General features: G+C 40.0%; 1 protein-coding gene across 3 annotated transcripts in view; it reads left to right on the top strand.

Moving 5' to 3' along the window:
- The first annotated feature begins 1,310 nt into the window (after positions 1-1,310).
- The window catches only part of PARP15 (poly(ADP-ribose) polymerase family member 15), a 46,278-nt gene continuing 32,791 nt past the window's right edge, over positions 1,311-14,797 (top strand). Inside the window, exons 1-2 of one of the 3 annotated variants that reach the window (XM_032267706.1) lie at positions 1,311-3,278; positions 14,348-14,464. In XM_032267706.1, coding sequence (XP_032123597.1) covers positions 3,276-3,278; positions 14,348-14,464 — 120 coding nt within the window. In that variant the 5' untranslated portion in view covers positions 1,311-3,275. The remainder of the gene's footprint in view (positions 3,279-14,347; positions 14,465-14,797) is intronic. The other 2 variants (XM_032267707.1, XM_032267705.1) reach the window with 2 other exon arrangements.

Raw genomic sequence — 14,797 nt, 5'->3', positions numbered from 1 at the left:
GATTGATACCATTCAAATTCTTATTTTATAACTGAGAAAACTGGTGCACAGAGAGGATAAGCAACTTGCCAAAGTCACACAGTTAATAAGTGGAAATGCTGGGATATGAACCAGGTAGTCTCCCCCCATAGCTCTGGCCCCCAGAGCTGTACTGTATCCCATGAGGGTACTTCTCCATGGAGCAGGCTGAGGCGATCCCTTTGCTCTGGACTTCTCTGAGAAAGGGATTCCCACACAGTACTCAAAGCGAATCTCCTCAGAGGAAATCCTATTTGAAGAACCTAAAAACTCTCAATCTTTTTCTTTGTCCAGAGAGTTGATGAAGCTTAAGCTAAATGATACATGTCTTTTTAAAAAATTAGGTAATAAATTTAGTTTTTGGTGATTCATTAAATTCTTTACCATTATGGTTATTTTCTAGCTATTCATCTTTTAGCTAAATTTGTTCCAAAGAAGCAAAAGCTTGGTTTCTGCTAAGTTCTGGATGGGAGACTGCACTGTGTATGATGGGCAAGCTTCATGGTATGGGTGATTGGAGAGCATTTGGATTACTGCTTTCACTCTTTGGAAGGTGTTATCATTTGTATCTGCTTTAAATAAAGTTAAAGATTTGGAACAAATTGTGTTCTTTCCCTCACTTCTTTTTTTTTGCCCCTTAGGTTGAGATTCTGGGTGTTTCCCACAATACGTACGGGATACAGTTGTATAACATGTGCATGAAGGTCTTTGGTTGATTTTGTGTGTAGCTGCTTCCTAAATATTACCACAGCACAACTTAACTACTCTTGACTTCACTGCAGTTACTTTTGGCTGTGAAAATAACATTTCTCAATATTTTTTCCTTATAACACAAAGGTTATAAAGATAAAAGTAGGCTGCAGATTTCTTCTCTTCTCTTCTAGAGAAAGCATATGTAATACCCTATCAAACTATACGTGCCCCTCCTTGCTTCTAGAGGTTCTGTTTCACCTCTCCAACATTGGTGCTGAATTACCCAGACAGCTTATTGATCACTATTAGATCAGGGGCACACTCCTCTCCAAAGAAAAAATAAAATAATAATACTGACATATTTGATGCTTCCCTGAAAATAGCATCAAAGTAGTCATTAGGAGAAAATTAAGATCTTTATTGGACTTCCTTATGCTTAATAGTTTAGTATTAACAAAAATCAGCCAGGCATGGTGATGCACATCTGTAATCCCAGCTACTTGGGAGGCTGAGGCATCAGAATCTCTTGCACCTGGGAGGTAGAGGTTGCAGTGATCTGGGATCATGCCACCACACTCCAGCCTGGGCGACAGAGTAAGACTCCATCTCAAAAAAAAAAAAAAAAATTTTTTTTTAGTACTGTGTTTGGTTTGATTTCCATATGGAAGTTAGGTACTATTTCCTTTTTTATTGATTGGGTCATTTTTATTGATCAGATCTAAAACATACAGCTTGAGGCAAAGATTAAGATACTAATAATTTTGGAAGTCCAAGCCCAAGGACAAACAGAGAAGCCAGGCAAAGTAAGATGTAATGCAACGCAGTGCTAGGGGTTATCACCCTGGTTACTGCTTCACAATGAGCCTGATGCTGCTGGTCTGGGAATTACATTTAGAGATCCATTGACCTAGAAAATAGAGTTTAAACTAAGCAGCATGAACATTATAGAGATTTCTCATGCCCCTTTGCATACCTTCCATTCCTTCCTCACCACCAAGTCCCTAGGGTTCAGTCACACAGTCTACAAGATTTTCCAAAGCATCGTCTATACTTTCATTTCTTGTGATCTTTGTAATCCACCCCCCTGCCCCCACTCTCTGCATGATAGATGATGAAAAAGGGAACTCTGAAGAGAGAGGGAGAGAGAGAGAGACATGCCTTATTCTGATTCTTCACCTCATTTTCCTCTTAGAAAGTCCCCTACTCATCATCCAAGATCTTATTGAAATGCCACTACTATAGAAACTTCTCCAATCGTGTCTTTAAATTACAATGAACCACTGATTTCTGTTATCCTAATATTTTATATGTATCTCAATGCAGATATGATACCAAAACTGATTACCCTACTCTCTGCCTTGAAGGTGGTACTGGTGGCTGACCACTAAGTACTGCATCAGCTCTGTTCTCTGATTGCTCTTTGGGTTCTGCAGTGGGAGGTACCAGCAGAGATCCGAAGGCAGGGGGAGAGAGAGCTTGGGATGTTTATATTCCCTCAGCTATCTCCTGTAAGCAGTCATGGGTTCTACCTGCTGGCACCTACCTATGGGTATAGCTCTTACCAAGTTCAGATGCCCCCTCCCTTGCCCCTTTGGCCTAGATGGTAAGGGGAGAAGGCTGTGTCACCTTTTTTCACTGGTTTCCTTAACCCTTTGCCTGCACCTGTGTAAGTAATTTCTTTATTAAATTATCTTCAATTATTCATTTTGAGTATATCATCCATATACTGCCAGGATTTTCATGATACACCAGGCAACTGTATTAATCTATGTTTTATTTCTCCAACTCCTTACTTCCCCCCTTATTCCAAACAGAAGGGATCCATGTCTAATTCATCTTTATAATCTTAACACATGCCAGGCATATCAAAGGCCTTCAATACACGTTGGTTGAATTAAATTAAATAATGCCGCATTGGGCAAAAGGGGAACCTGACTCTGGCCCTAGCTTAGGGAGCACAGGAAAGAACCCAGTGTATTTTTCTAAAGATGGGTGTGTAGCGAGAGTGGAGGAGAAAGGAATGGGATGCCCAGCAGAAAAGGAAACGAATACTGATTTTTGTGTTTTAATGTGCCAGGCATTCTGCAGACTTTTATCTCATTTAATCTTCATGATAATACCGTGAAATAGTTATGGCTGTGCCCACTGTACAGATCCTATTGACTGAGGTTACACAACTAATAAAATTGCAGCGCCCAGGATTTTTGACCCAGGATTTGTCTGGCAGCAACGTCTGTCCCAAAGGGCAACACGATCCCGAGACAGTTTGCAAGCTTGAGGCCTCAGTCTTTGGCAGAAGCGGTTTTCAGAGAAAAGAAAGCGAAAGAAGCTCGAGGCACAAGCCTGTTAGATGGGACGCCCCAGCAGTCCGGGCGAGCTGAGGAGGCCTGGGCCCGGCTCTTTCCCCCGGCTGCTCTGAGTCCCTGGGCTCCGACCCCCGAAAGGCTTGCGCAGGGAGTTGCACCTGTACTTCCAGAGCACGACGAGATCAGGAGGCGGGGAGCGAGCGGTCAGCTGGGAACCCGGGGGCGCGTCAGGCCTCCCGGCGCTCTTCCTCCGGGAGGATGGTGAGGGGCACGGGGGACGGACGAGGGAGGGGGCAGCAGTGCTGAGCCCGGGGCCCGCGAGACCCGGCAGACCGAGCGGGCTCAGAGACCCCACGCCACGCAGAACCCTCTCTTCCAGGGGGCGCGGACCACCCCTGACTTCCTGGTCCCGGAAGAGAGGGGAGCTTGCTACATTTTTTTCCTTAGCATTTCTGGTCTTTTTTCCCCCCTTAAAATGTAAAAGTTCTTTATAAAGTTTGAAAGGATGCGAATCCTTTATTTGTGGGATGTGTTAGGAGTATTTCCTCCCAATTTATTTTTATTTTTTCAGTTTGCTTAGAGTGGCTTTTTTTTTTTTTGCCATGCAAATATTTTAATTTTTGTGTAGCAAAACTTACCAGTCTTTTATTTTATGATGTGTAGACTTTGTCGTATTTTACTAGGTGACTTTTAGTCATACTCTCCCCTACACCCAAGTTACAGAAGAATTTATTTATGCTCACTTCTAGTACTTGAACTGATTTATTTTTTACATTTAGATCTATAATACATTTGGAGTGTGTTCTTGTGTGTGGTTTGAGTAGATCTGTTTTTTTTTCAAATGCATGTCAAGCTGCCCCAACACTATTTATTATAAAGGTTATTACTGCCCCAGTAGCTTGAGATACCGGCTTTATCATGTGCTAGACTTTCATATGTAGTTTGGGTATTTCTGGACCTTCCATTTTCGTCCACTGACCTGTTTATTCCTCTACTTTAGAGAGGCTTTGCTGTATGTTTTCATGTCAGGACTAGTCCTAGAGAGTGCTTCCTTGTCACCATTTTCCTAGCTAGACTTGTTATTTTTCCTTATGAACTTTTCTGATGTATGATCAGTGTTTTAAAAAAGAAGAAAAATGAAAAGCTCTTTGGAATTTTTGCTGGGATTGCATTAAATTAATAAATTAAATTACAGTGAGCTGATATCTTTAGGTGGTGTTGACATGGTCTAACTCGATGTGCTGTGAAAGATTGAAAATTTGAACATGTAGTGTATATGCTATTAAATTGTGAATTGGTGGGATATATGTAACAGCTTATCAACAATTGTAGATACTGGTACTTCATATCCTCTTAAGGAAAATTTGTCTCCAAATTTTAAGCTGGAAATTCACTAGAATAACTTTTTAAAAAGAATTACATGACTTTTTAGATTTTTTTGTATGTATGTTAAGAATTGTGTACAAATCAAAATATCTGTGTACTGATCCTCTGAACACAACCACAGAAATCTCAATTATGAATGAATGTTTTGAAGCACATAGAAAACAAAACAAAGGATGCCTTTTCATTGTCTACTTTTGTGTCTTTAAAGAGGGTTTATAGTTATCTTAACATAAAATATTTCTTGTTCAATTTTTCTTTTTTCCTCAATATTATATATGAGATTTTCTCATTCACTATATCATCTAATTATTTGCATGTATGTATGTTTTGATGTTTTCTTTCCTTTTAAAAATTAAGGTGTAATTTGCAGATAGCTTTTCTATATTTGGAAAATTCATACTTTTTAGTGTATAGTTCTGTGAGTTTTGACAAATGTTTACCGCCACTATGAAGATATAAAAGTTTTCTACCAATTTCTTTGTCTTCAACCTCTTCACTCAAGATGAACTCCTGGCAACCACTATGGGTCTGATTTTGGTCCCTGTAGTTCCAAAATGTCATAAAAATGAAATCATCCAGCACAGAGTCTTTGGAGCCTTAGGTATCACCAGTTTGCTATTGCTTTCTATTAATAGTTAAAATTTCACTCTAGTCAGAAGACATATTTTCTATTATTTGAATTATTGAAAATTTATATATTGAGGGCTGGTCACAGTGGCTCATGCCTATAATCCCAACACTTTGGAAGGCCAAAGCCAAGGCAGGGGGATCACTTGAGGTCAGGAATTCAAGATCAGCCTGGCCAACGTGGCGAAACCCAGTCTCTATGAAAAATAAAAAAATTAGTCAGGCATGGTGGCACATGCCTGTGGTCCCAGCTACTCGGGAGGCTGAGGCAAGAGAGACCTTGAACCTGGGAGGCAGAGGTAGATCTCAGTGAGCCGAGATCATGTCACTACACTCCAGTGGGGGCACCAGAGTGAGACTCTGTCTCATGGACAGAATATGATCTATCTTAGTAAATCCTCAAGCGTACTTGAAAACAAAGTACATTCCTTCATTGGGTAGAGTGTTCTATAAATGTATAAACATCAATTAGGTGAAGTTGGTTGACAGTGTTTTCCCAGTTCTCATGTCCTTATTGATTTTATGTCTACTTGTTCTATCAATTATTGAGAGAGGATGCTGAAATCTCCAACTATAATTGTGGATTTGTTTATTTTCTCCTTGGAGTTCTGTCAATTTGCTTCATATATTTTGAAGCTCTATTAGGAAAAAATGTTTAGAATTGTTTCCATTTGATTAATTGATTCATTTGTCATCATGAAATGACATTTTTTAACCTTGATAATATTTGCATTGAAATCTACCGTTTCTTTGTCTTTTAATTTTAAAAAATAATGATACAATACATATAACATCAGATTTACCACCTTAACCATTTCTAAGTATACAGTTCAGTAGTGTTAAGTGTGTTTACATTGTCGCACAGAAAATCTTCAGAACTTTTTCATCTTGCAAAACTGAAACAGTATATATTTTTCTTTTTGTGACTGACATTTTACTTAGCATAATGTCTTCAGGATTCATCCATGTTATAGCATGTGTCATAATTTCCTTCCTTTTTAAGGCTGAATAATATTTTATTATGTATATATAAACATATTTTGTTTATACATTCACCTATTGATGGATTTGGGTTGCTTCTACCTTTTGGCTATCGTGAATGATAATAATGAACTTGAGTGTACAAATATAGTCATGCTCTGCATAATTAAGTTTCAGTCAGTGACCTACCATGTAAACAATGGTGGTCCTGCAAGTTTATAATACTGTGTTTTTACTGTACCTTTTCTATATTTAGATATGTTTAATACACAAATACTTACTATTGTGCTACAATTGCCTACAGTATTCAGTAAGGTAACATGCTGTATAGATTTGTAGCTGGGAGCAATAGACCATACCATTTAGCCTAGGTGTGTAATAGGCTATACTATCTAGATTTGTGTAAGTACACTCTATCATATTCACATGACAAAATTGCCTAATAATGTGTCCCCATCATTAAGTGACAGATTACTGTATCTCTTCGAGATCCTGTTTTCAATTCTTTTGTATTTATATCTAGAACTGGGATTGCTGGATCATATGGTAATCCTATTTTTAATTTTTTTTAGGATTGCCATGCTGTTTTCCATAGCAACCAAGTCATTTTTATATTCCCACCAACAGTACAGAAGGATTCCAATTTCTCCAAATCCTTGACAATATTCATTATTTATTTTCTTTCTTTCTTCCTTCCTGTTGTCTTCTTTTCCCTTCCTTTTCTTCCCTTTTTCTCTTTCTTTCCTTCTTTCCTTTCCTTCTTTTTCTTCCTTTCCCTCCCTTCCTCCCTCCCTCCCTTCCTTCTTTCCTTCCTTCCTTCCTCCCTCCCTCTCTCTCTTTCTCTTTCTCCTTTTTGAGACGGAGTTTCGCTCTTCTTGCCCAGGCTGGAGTGCAATGGTGCAATCTTGGCTCACCGCAACCTCCACCTCCCAGTTTAAGTGATTCTCCTGCATCAGCCTCCCAGATAGCTCGGATTACAGGCTCGCGCCACCATGCCCGCCTAATTTTGTGTTTTTAGTAAAGATGGGGTTTCTCCATGTTGGTAGGGCTGGTCTTGAACTCCCAACCTCAGGTGATCCACCTGCCTTGGCCTCCCAAAGTATTGGGATTACAGGCATGAGCCACCACGCCGGCCCCTTACTTTTTCTTTTACAGCACCCATCCTAATGTGTGTGAGGTGATATTTCATTGTGGTTTTGATTTTTATTTCCCTAATGATTAGCGATGTTGAGCATTTTTTTATATATATGCTTGTTGTCCATTTGTATATCTTCTTTGGAGAAATGTCTATTCAAATCCTTGGCCCATTTATAAGTGAAGTTTTTTGTTGAAGTTGAGTTTTAGGAGTTCCTTGTATGTTATGAATATTACCCTCTTCACAAATACATGATTTGCAAATCTTTTCTCCTGTTCTGTAGTCACCTTTTTATTTTGTTGATTGTTTCCTTTGCTATGCAGTTTTTTGTTTCACGTAGTCTCATTTGTCTCTTCTTACTTTTATTGCCTGTATTTTTGGTGTCATATCCAAGAAATCATTGCCAAATTCAATGCCATGAAGCTTTTCTTTTTTGTTCCATTGTCCTATATGTCTTCTTTATGCCAGTACTAGTGTACTGTACTCTTTTGATTACTGTAGCTTTGTAATATGTTTTGAAATCAGGAAGTGATATAAGCACAAAATGCCTTTATTAAATGTTATTTAGATATTTCACTGTCTTTCATTTTCACTGTCCTTCATTGTTATCACCTCTGACTAACAGTACTATAATGAAACTATTTTTACTAGTAAAATGTTCTTAAAATAGGCTAGAGAATTAAATTAAGAAAAATATGGGAGAGAAAAGGCTAAAGAGTTCACTTAGATGTAAACCAGACCACTAAGTGATGGTTTATCTTCTGCTTGCCTGGGAACTTACTGTTTACCATGTTGACCCATTCCATCTTAGGGCAGTTCTAATTATTTAAAAACGTAGCTTTATGTTAAGCCCAAATGTGCATTACTATAGCTCTACATACCAATGTAGAGTTGTAGAAATCACTTTCATAAGATAATCCTTCAAATGTTTAAAGACAACTGCCTTTGCATTCCACCCACTCATTAACTCTACTCCTTCAAGTTAAAGATTCTCATTACCGAGGCCTGGCATGGGGCTCATGCCTGTAATCCCAGCACTCTGGGAGGCTAAGCGGGGCAGATCACCTGGAGTCAGGAGTTCGAGACCAGACTGACCAACATGGAGAAAATCTGTCTCTACTAAAAATACAAAAATGAGCCAGGTGTGGTGGCACATACCTGTAATCCCAGCTACTTGGGAGGCTGAAGCAGGAGAATCACTTGAACCTGGGAGGCGGAGGTTGTGGTGAGCCGAGATTGTGCCATTGCACTCCAGCCTGGGCAAAAAGAGTGAAACTCCATTTAAAAAAAAAAAATTCTCATTCTTTTCTGCATATCCTCATGTGACATGGTTTTGCGTCCTTTCAGGGCACCAGTTTTTCTATTCTGAACATACCTAGTTTTCATAATCCTTTTACAACATTTGGCACTTTGAGTAAGCACATACCACAGGTGTGTTTTTATCAGATGCCTGTTTTTACCAGTGAAAAGTAGAATCAAGTTATTATTATTCATGCACATCCTCATTAGTATGTTTCTGTTAGTATTGTCCCCAAATTCATTATCACCTTTTTTTTTTTTTTGAATGAATGGACTTTGTTTTTAGAGAAGTTTTAGGTACACAGAAAAATTTAGCAGAAAATAGAAAATCCCCAAATACCTCTTCTCCCTTAGTTTCCCCTATTATTAACATCTTGCATTAGTGTGATACATTTATTGCAACTGGTAAACCAATGCATTGTTATTAACTAATATCCATAGTTTAGAATTCACATTTTGTATTGTATAGTTCCATTGGCTTTTGTTTTTTTGTGTGTGTGTTTGTGTGGTTTTTGTGTGTGTAGGTGTGATGGAGTCTCACTCTGTCACCCAGGTTGGGGTATAGTGGCACCATCTCAGCTCACTGTGGCCTCTGCCTCCTGGGTTCAAGCAATTCTTCTGCCTCAGCCTCCCAAGTAGCTGGGACTGCCACCATGTCCAGCTAATTTTTATATTTTTAGTAGAGACAAGGTTTCACCATGTTGACCAGGCTGGTCTCAAGCTCCTGGCTCAGGTGATCTGCTCACCTTGGCCTCCCAAAATGCTGGGATTACAGGCGTGAGCCACCGCCCTGGCCTGATCCATTATTTTTGACAAATGCATAATATCATGTGTCCATCATTACAATATCATACAGAGTAGTTTCACTGCCCTGAAAATTCCCTGTGCTCCACCTATTCATCCCCCTCTCCTCCTCCCAAATCTCTGGCAACCACTAATCTGTTTACTGTCTCTGTAGTTTTGCCTTTTCCAGAATGTCATATGGTTAAATAATACAGGATGTAGTTTTCAGACTGACTTCTTCACCTAGGAATCTGCATTTAAGTTTCTTTCTTTGTGTGTGTGTGTGTGTGTGTGTGTGTGTGTGTGTGTGTGACTTGATGACTCAGTTTTTTTCTTTTTAGTACTAAATAATAGCATGGGATACTACAGTTTATTTATCCATTCACTTATAGAAGGACATCTTGGTTGCTTCCAAGTTTTGGCAGTTATGAATAAAGCTATATTGCTTCCAGAAACATTCATGTGCAGGTTTTGAGTAAACAAAATTTTCAATTTATTTGGGTAAATACCAAGTAATGCAATTGCTGAATCATATGGGAAGAGTATGTTTAGTTTTGTAAAAAACCGCCTGTCTTCCAATGTGGCTGTAGCATTTTGCATTCCCACCAGCAATGAATGAGTGTTCCTGCTGCTCCACATCCTTGCCAGCATTTGGTGGCCCTTTTTTCTTTTCTTAAACAGAGCTATATTACTGTTGATTTGTACTGAGTTTACTGCCAAGCAGGATGCCCTAGACGTTTTTATATGACTTGGCTGCTGAGCCACATTCTTTTTCTCTCAAACTTGTGCAGTTATTCTTTGGACTTGCCTTAGTGGTCTTTCTTTTCTTTTGCACCTCTCCCAGATGCCCTGGGCTTGGTCTCTTTTACTTATCAGGTGCATTCATAAGCCAATTGCTTATTGACTATATTACTGTTAAGGACTCACACTTGCAACATTTCCCTCGGGATTGCCTTTGGGAGACTAAAGGTGCCTCTCTAGAGGTCCCTGGGAGTTGACATTCATCTCCTGATCAGATGGTCCGTAGACAATAACTGACTGTATGGAGGTAGAAGAACTGAACTCCCTTGCCCCTAAGAGGGACAAATGCTCTTAAGGAAGTTATACACTCCAGAGCTCCCTGGGGGATCAGGCAGGAACCAGGGTGAACCTAAAAACACATTCTAGCTTAGCTTCTTCCCCTTCTCCAACTTCATCTCTCACTTCCTACAGGTTTCTCCTGAGGGCACAACCTTAATAAATCACTTGCACATGCATCCCAAACTCAGGCTTTGTTGCTAGGGAATCTGACCTAATTTTATGACCTCTTTCAATTATAGCACATAATTGTTTCTAATATTTTTGACTATTATAACCATTCCTTTAAAAATGGTAATGACCTTACTTCAAATAGGTTATTTTGAATTGCTCATGCATTGTTGCTTGTATTTATTGAATCTCTAAGGGCAAGACTTTGTCAGGAAAAGAATTACCTTTTCAATATTACAGTGAATGTCAATGGGAAAATCAGATCAATGTGATAAAACTTTACGGCTAGGCCGGGCGCGGTGGCTCAAGCCTGTAATCCCAGCACTTTGGGAGGCCGAGGCGGGTGGATCACGAGGTCAAGAGATCGAGACCATCCTGGTCAACATGGTGAAACCCCGTCTGTACTAAAAATACAAAAAATTAGCTGGGCATGGTGGCGCGTGCCTGTAATCCCAGCGACTCAGGAGGCTGGGGCAGGAGAATTGCCTGAACCTGGGAGGCGGAGGTTGCGGTGAGCCGAGATCGCGCCATTGCACTCCAGCCTGGGAAAAAAGAGAAAAACCCCTTCTCAAAAAAAAAAAAAAAAAAAAAAAAACTTTACGGCTAAGTAAACATGTATGGAATCGATCTGTTCCATTAGGTGAGGATTAACTCCACTGCATTTACGAATATCACATCTTTCACTGAGCTGTTGACAGTGGTGTCATTTTAAGAAGACAGTCTATTTCAGTCTCATGAGTGTCAGGATTTATGTGCTAGAGGTACCTTTTACTCTTTAAAATATTACCATTTGGTTTTGTCTGAATGACACCTACCCTTTATTTTTATTTTTAGTGGTGGACACCTACTTGGCCAAAAAGTTTGGGTTTTCAATGAAAGACCCATATCTGTGTCCCAGTATTATGTGTTTTGGGGCACAGCCTCGTATCAAGGGGAAAAGTCCCTGAAAATATTGTCAGCACCACTCCTGGTGGCCCTGGATCCTCACATATGGAAGTTCTTGCCTAAAATGCATCAACTAATCAGAATGACACATCACAAGATGAGAAGTTTTCACTGTGAGGTAACATGATTGCAAGGCAGTCACAAGGGGTTGGAGGTAACACGCAGGTCTGCAACCACCCAGCTCACTCAAGGAAGACCGAAAAACATCAATGTTAAAACCTGTAGATAACATGCTTGTAAAAAATTCTCCATTGTGTCTAAATATCAAGTCACCCAATTGAGTGTGAAGCCTGTATGGGATTACATAAAAAACAGTGTAGAGGATGCTAGGATTTTGATTGAGTTTGACATGTTCAAGGAGATGGTCATACTGTTGTAACTGAGCAAGTTATAGAGAAAGCGCCACACTCTGAGATTGAATCAGGAGTCCTTTATTCCCAGCGACCGAGAGATGGCTAATGCTCAAAATTCTCTCGGCCTCGAGGAAGGGGCTTGACTCCTTTTTATGCCTTGATTAGGGTAGGGGAGGGGGAGCCTAGCTGAAGTGGAATTTTACAGAAGCAGAATGAGCAGGTTAGAGGGGCGTGGTTGCAGGCCAGGGTATTTTCCAAACAATCACCAAGGGGGTCCGAGGAGGAGTATTCACAATAGCAGGTGTGCTTGCCAACAGGATATGGTTACAACGGTTATATGGTAGGATAAGCACAGCGTCAGCGTGGCAGAAGCACAGTGTCAGTGTGACCCAGTTATGCACCCGAGGGAGACATGGTGGGAGAAATGGCAGAGAGGCTAAGATGGAGTCCATCTGGCTCACAGCTAAGATGAAGTCAATTGGGCTAGCATGAATTAGGCTATCACAATACTAACTGGTTGTTTGGAGGATGTGAAGGGATGTAACACAATTAAAGACAGTAAGAGAAAGCATCAACCAAAACATTAAAAGGAAAGCCAAAATATGACAGAGAATGTGGCTAGTTCTTTTGGGAGGTTTTCTAGTCTTCACATCAATGCTTTAAAAGCCTTTTATCCAAGGAATTCTTGTGGGAGATCACTGAGAAAACTTTCATCCAACATACCAGCCTGCATGCAGAAGACTAACAAATCATGAAATTCTTGAGCAAATGAAAGTATTGCCCAGAAACCCGCTGCCAAAGCAGAGAGTGAAAAATAATCAAGGACAGTTTTAAATAAAGAAAATTGATATCCTTTTTCAGTGAGATCAGGCATGGAAAATAAGCTTTGTTTCATGGATTACCTCTGACCAAATGATAGTTGTTGCCTGGAGCTCTGTGCTGAGGAAGATTCTGAGACTGGATCTAGGTTGATTGAAAAAGAATGCTGATGAAGATTAGTAATGTCTGTCACAGGTGCAAGAGGGGTGACATGTGCTATGTTTTCACCATTTGTGTGACAAATACCCTGAGGTAGATCAGCTCAGATTCCATGAAGAGTAGAAATGAACTGAGTGTCAAGAGACTGGATTCAAGCACTGTGTCCTCCATTAGCTAGTAGTTTGATTTTGGCCAAATGACTTCATCCATCTGCACACTGGTTTCCTTTTCAGGACAATGAAATTTCTATTTTGGATGATCTGTTATAACCCTTTAAATTCTAAAATTCTATGATTGATTAATAGTCAAACTCCAATGCATTATTATGGAGTACTCAGGGATATGTCTTAGTTGGAGTGCCTCCTGAAGGGGACCATAAGACAGGATTCAATTGCAAGTTATTTAACTAAGAAAGTAAAGGAAATAGGCTGGGTGTGGTGGTTTATGCCTATAATCCCAGCACTTTGGGAGGCTGAGGTGGGCGAATCACTTGAGGTTAGGCATTCAAGACCAGGCTGGTCAACATGGTGAAACCCCAACTGTACTAAAAAAAATACAAAAATTAGCTGGGCATGGTGGTGTGCACCTGTAATCCTAGTTATTCAGGAGGCTGAGGCGGGAGAATCATTTGAACCTGGGAGGTGGAGGTTGCAGTGAGCCAAGGCTGTGCCACTGCACTCTAGCCTGGGCAACAGAGGAAGACTCCATCTCAGGAGAAAAAAAAAAAAAAAAAAAAAAAAGTAAAGGAAACTGATAGAGTGTATCATCAAATCAGCTCCCTCTTAATCCCACTGGGGAAACTCATAGTGACTCTCTCTGGGAGGCAAGGTTGCTGCCATATTTTTATGCCATTTCCTGTCAATCACTGGATGAGGGCGGGTGGGGGGCGGGAGCTTGTGGAGGGGAGCTCAATATACCTGCACTCCCTCTGTGCTATACCAACAAGCCAAGTGAGCTTTGGCACTAAAGAAAGTCCCCAGGCAAGAAATGCAGTTGGAAACATGTCCAGGGTACACTTAAATAGTAAGGGCTGCGGGATACAGACAGGGTTGGCTATGCTAGGATTCTTGGGGGGAATAAGTAAAAAAGCTCACTGGCATTTGGGGTATTAAATATAATTGATACTTAAACATTATAATAATCAACTATTTGCTTTTAAATCTCAGAGCTATGAGTTGAGTTAGAGAATTCTGTGAAATGTAACAGTTATTTTCTATACAAACACCTGTAAGGAAAGTTTATTTATTTATAATTTTTTTTTTTGAGACAGGGTCTTGCTTTGTTGCCCAGGCTGGAGTGCAGTGGTGCCATCATGGCTCACTCCCACCTTGATCTCCCAGGGTCAAGCAATCCTCCTACCTCAGCCTCCTGAGTAGTGGGGACTACAGGCACATGCCACTGAGCCTGGATGATTTTTTTACATTTATTTTTTGTAGAGACAGGGTCTCAATATGTTTCCCAGGCTGTTCTTGAACTCCTGGGCTCAAGTGATTCTTCCACCAAAGTTCTGGGATTACAGACCTGAGCCATGCCCCTGGCCTAAGGGAAGTCTTGAAATTGGCATTGCTGGTAATGCTTTACTGTTTTCTCCACAGTCCAGAGACGAGTTCAGCAAGAAAGATTATTTTTCAATCAGAAATGTTCTAGCTTCAATCCAAACCAAAGAAGGTCTGAACCTCAAGTTGATAAGTGGAGATGTTCTGTACATCTGGGTAGGTGATGCCATTTAATAAATCTACCAAGGAGCAATGGGATCTAATTAACTAGCTCTGTGACTTGTTACATGATTTAACTTGGTCTTTATCTTAATCAAAGATTAAAGATATCAAGGTAAGTTTGAGAAGTTAACCCCACTTAAAGTTTATGCAGAAATATACTTGCCATCTCCCATATTCTTCCACATGTACTCATATGGAGGGGTTCAAGTTTAACCACAAACAAGAGTTTGCAAATCCACTTATTTTCTCTGTAACTGATCTTGACTTACTCTCAACCAAGTTGTTTTTTTGTCCTGCACCAGTCAGCATTAATGAGGAAAATATGTG

The sequence above is a fragment of the Sapajus apella genome, unplaced genomic scaffold (assembly GCF_009761245.1).
Source record: "Sapajus apella isolate SASKATOON/1434 unplaced genomic scaffold, GSC_monkey_1.0 scaffold171, whole genome shotgun sequence".
Classification (NCBI taxonomy): Eukaryota; Metazoa; Chordata; class Mammalia; order Primates; family Cebidae; genus Sapajus; species Sapajus apella.
Note: the sequence above shows the minus strand (reverse complement) of the source record. Positions and strands in the feature narration are given on the sequence as shown.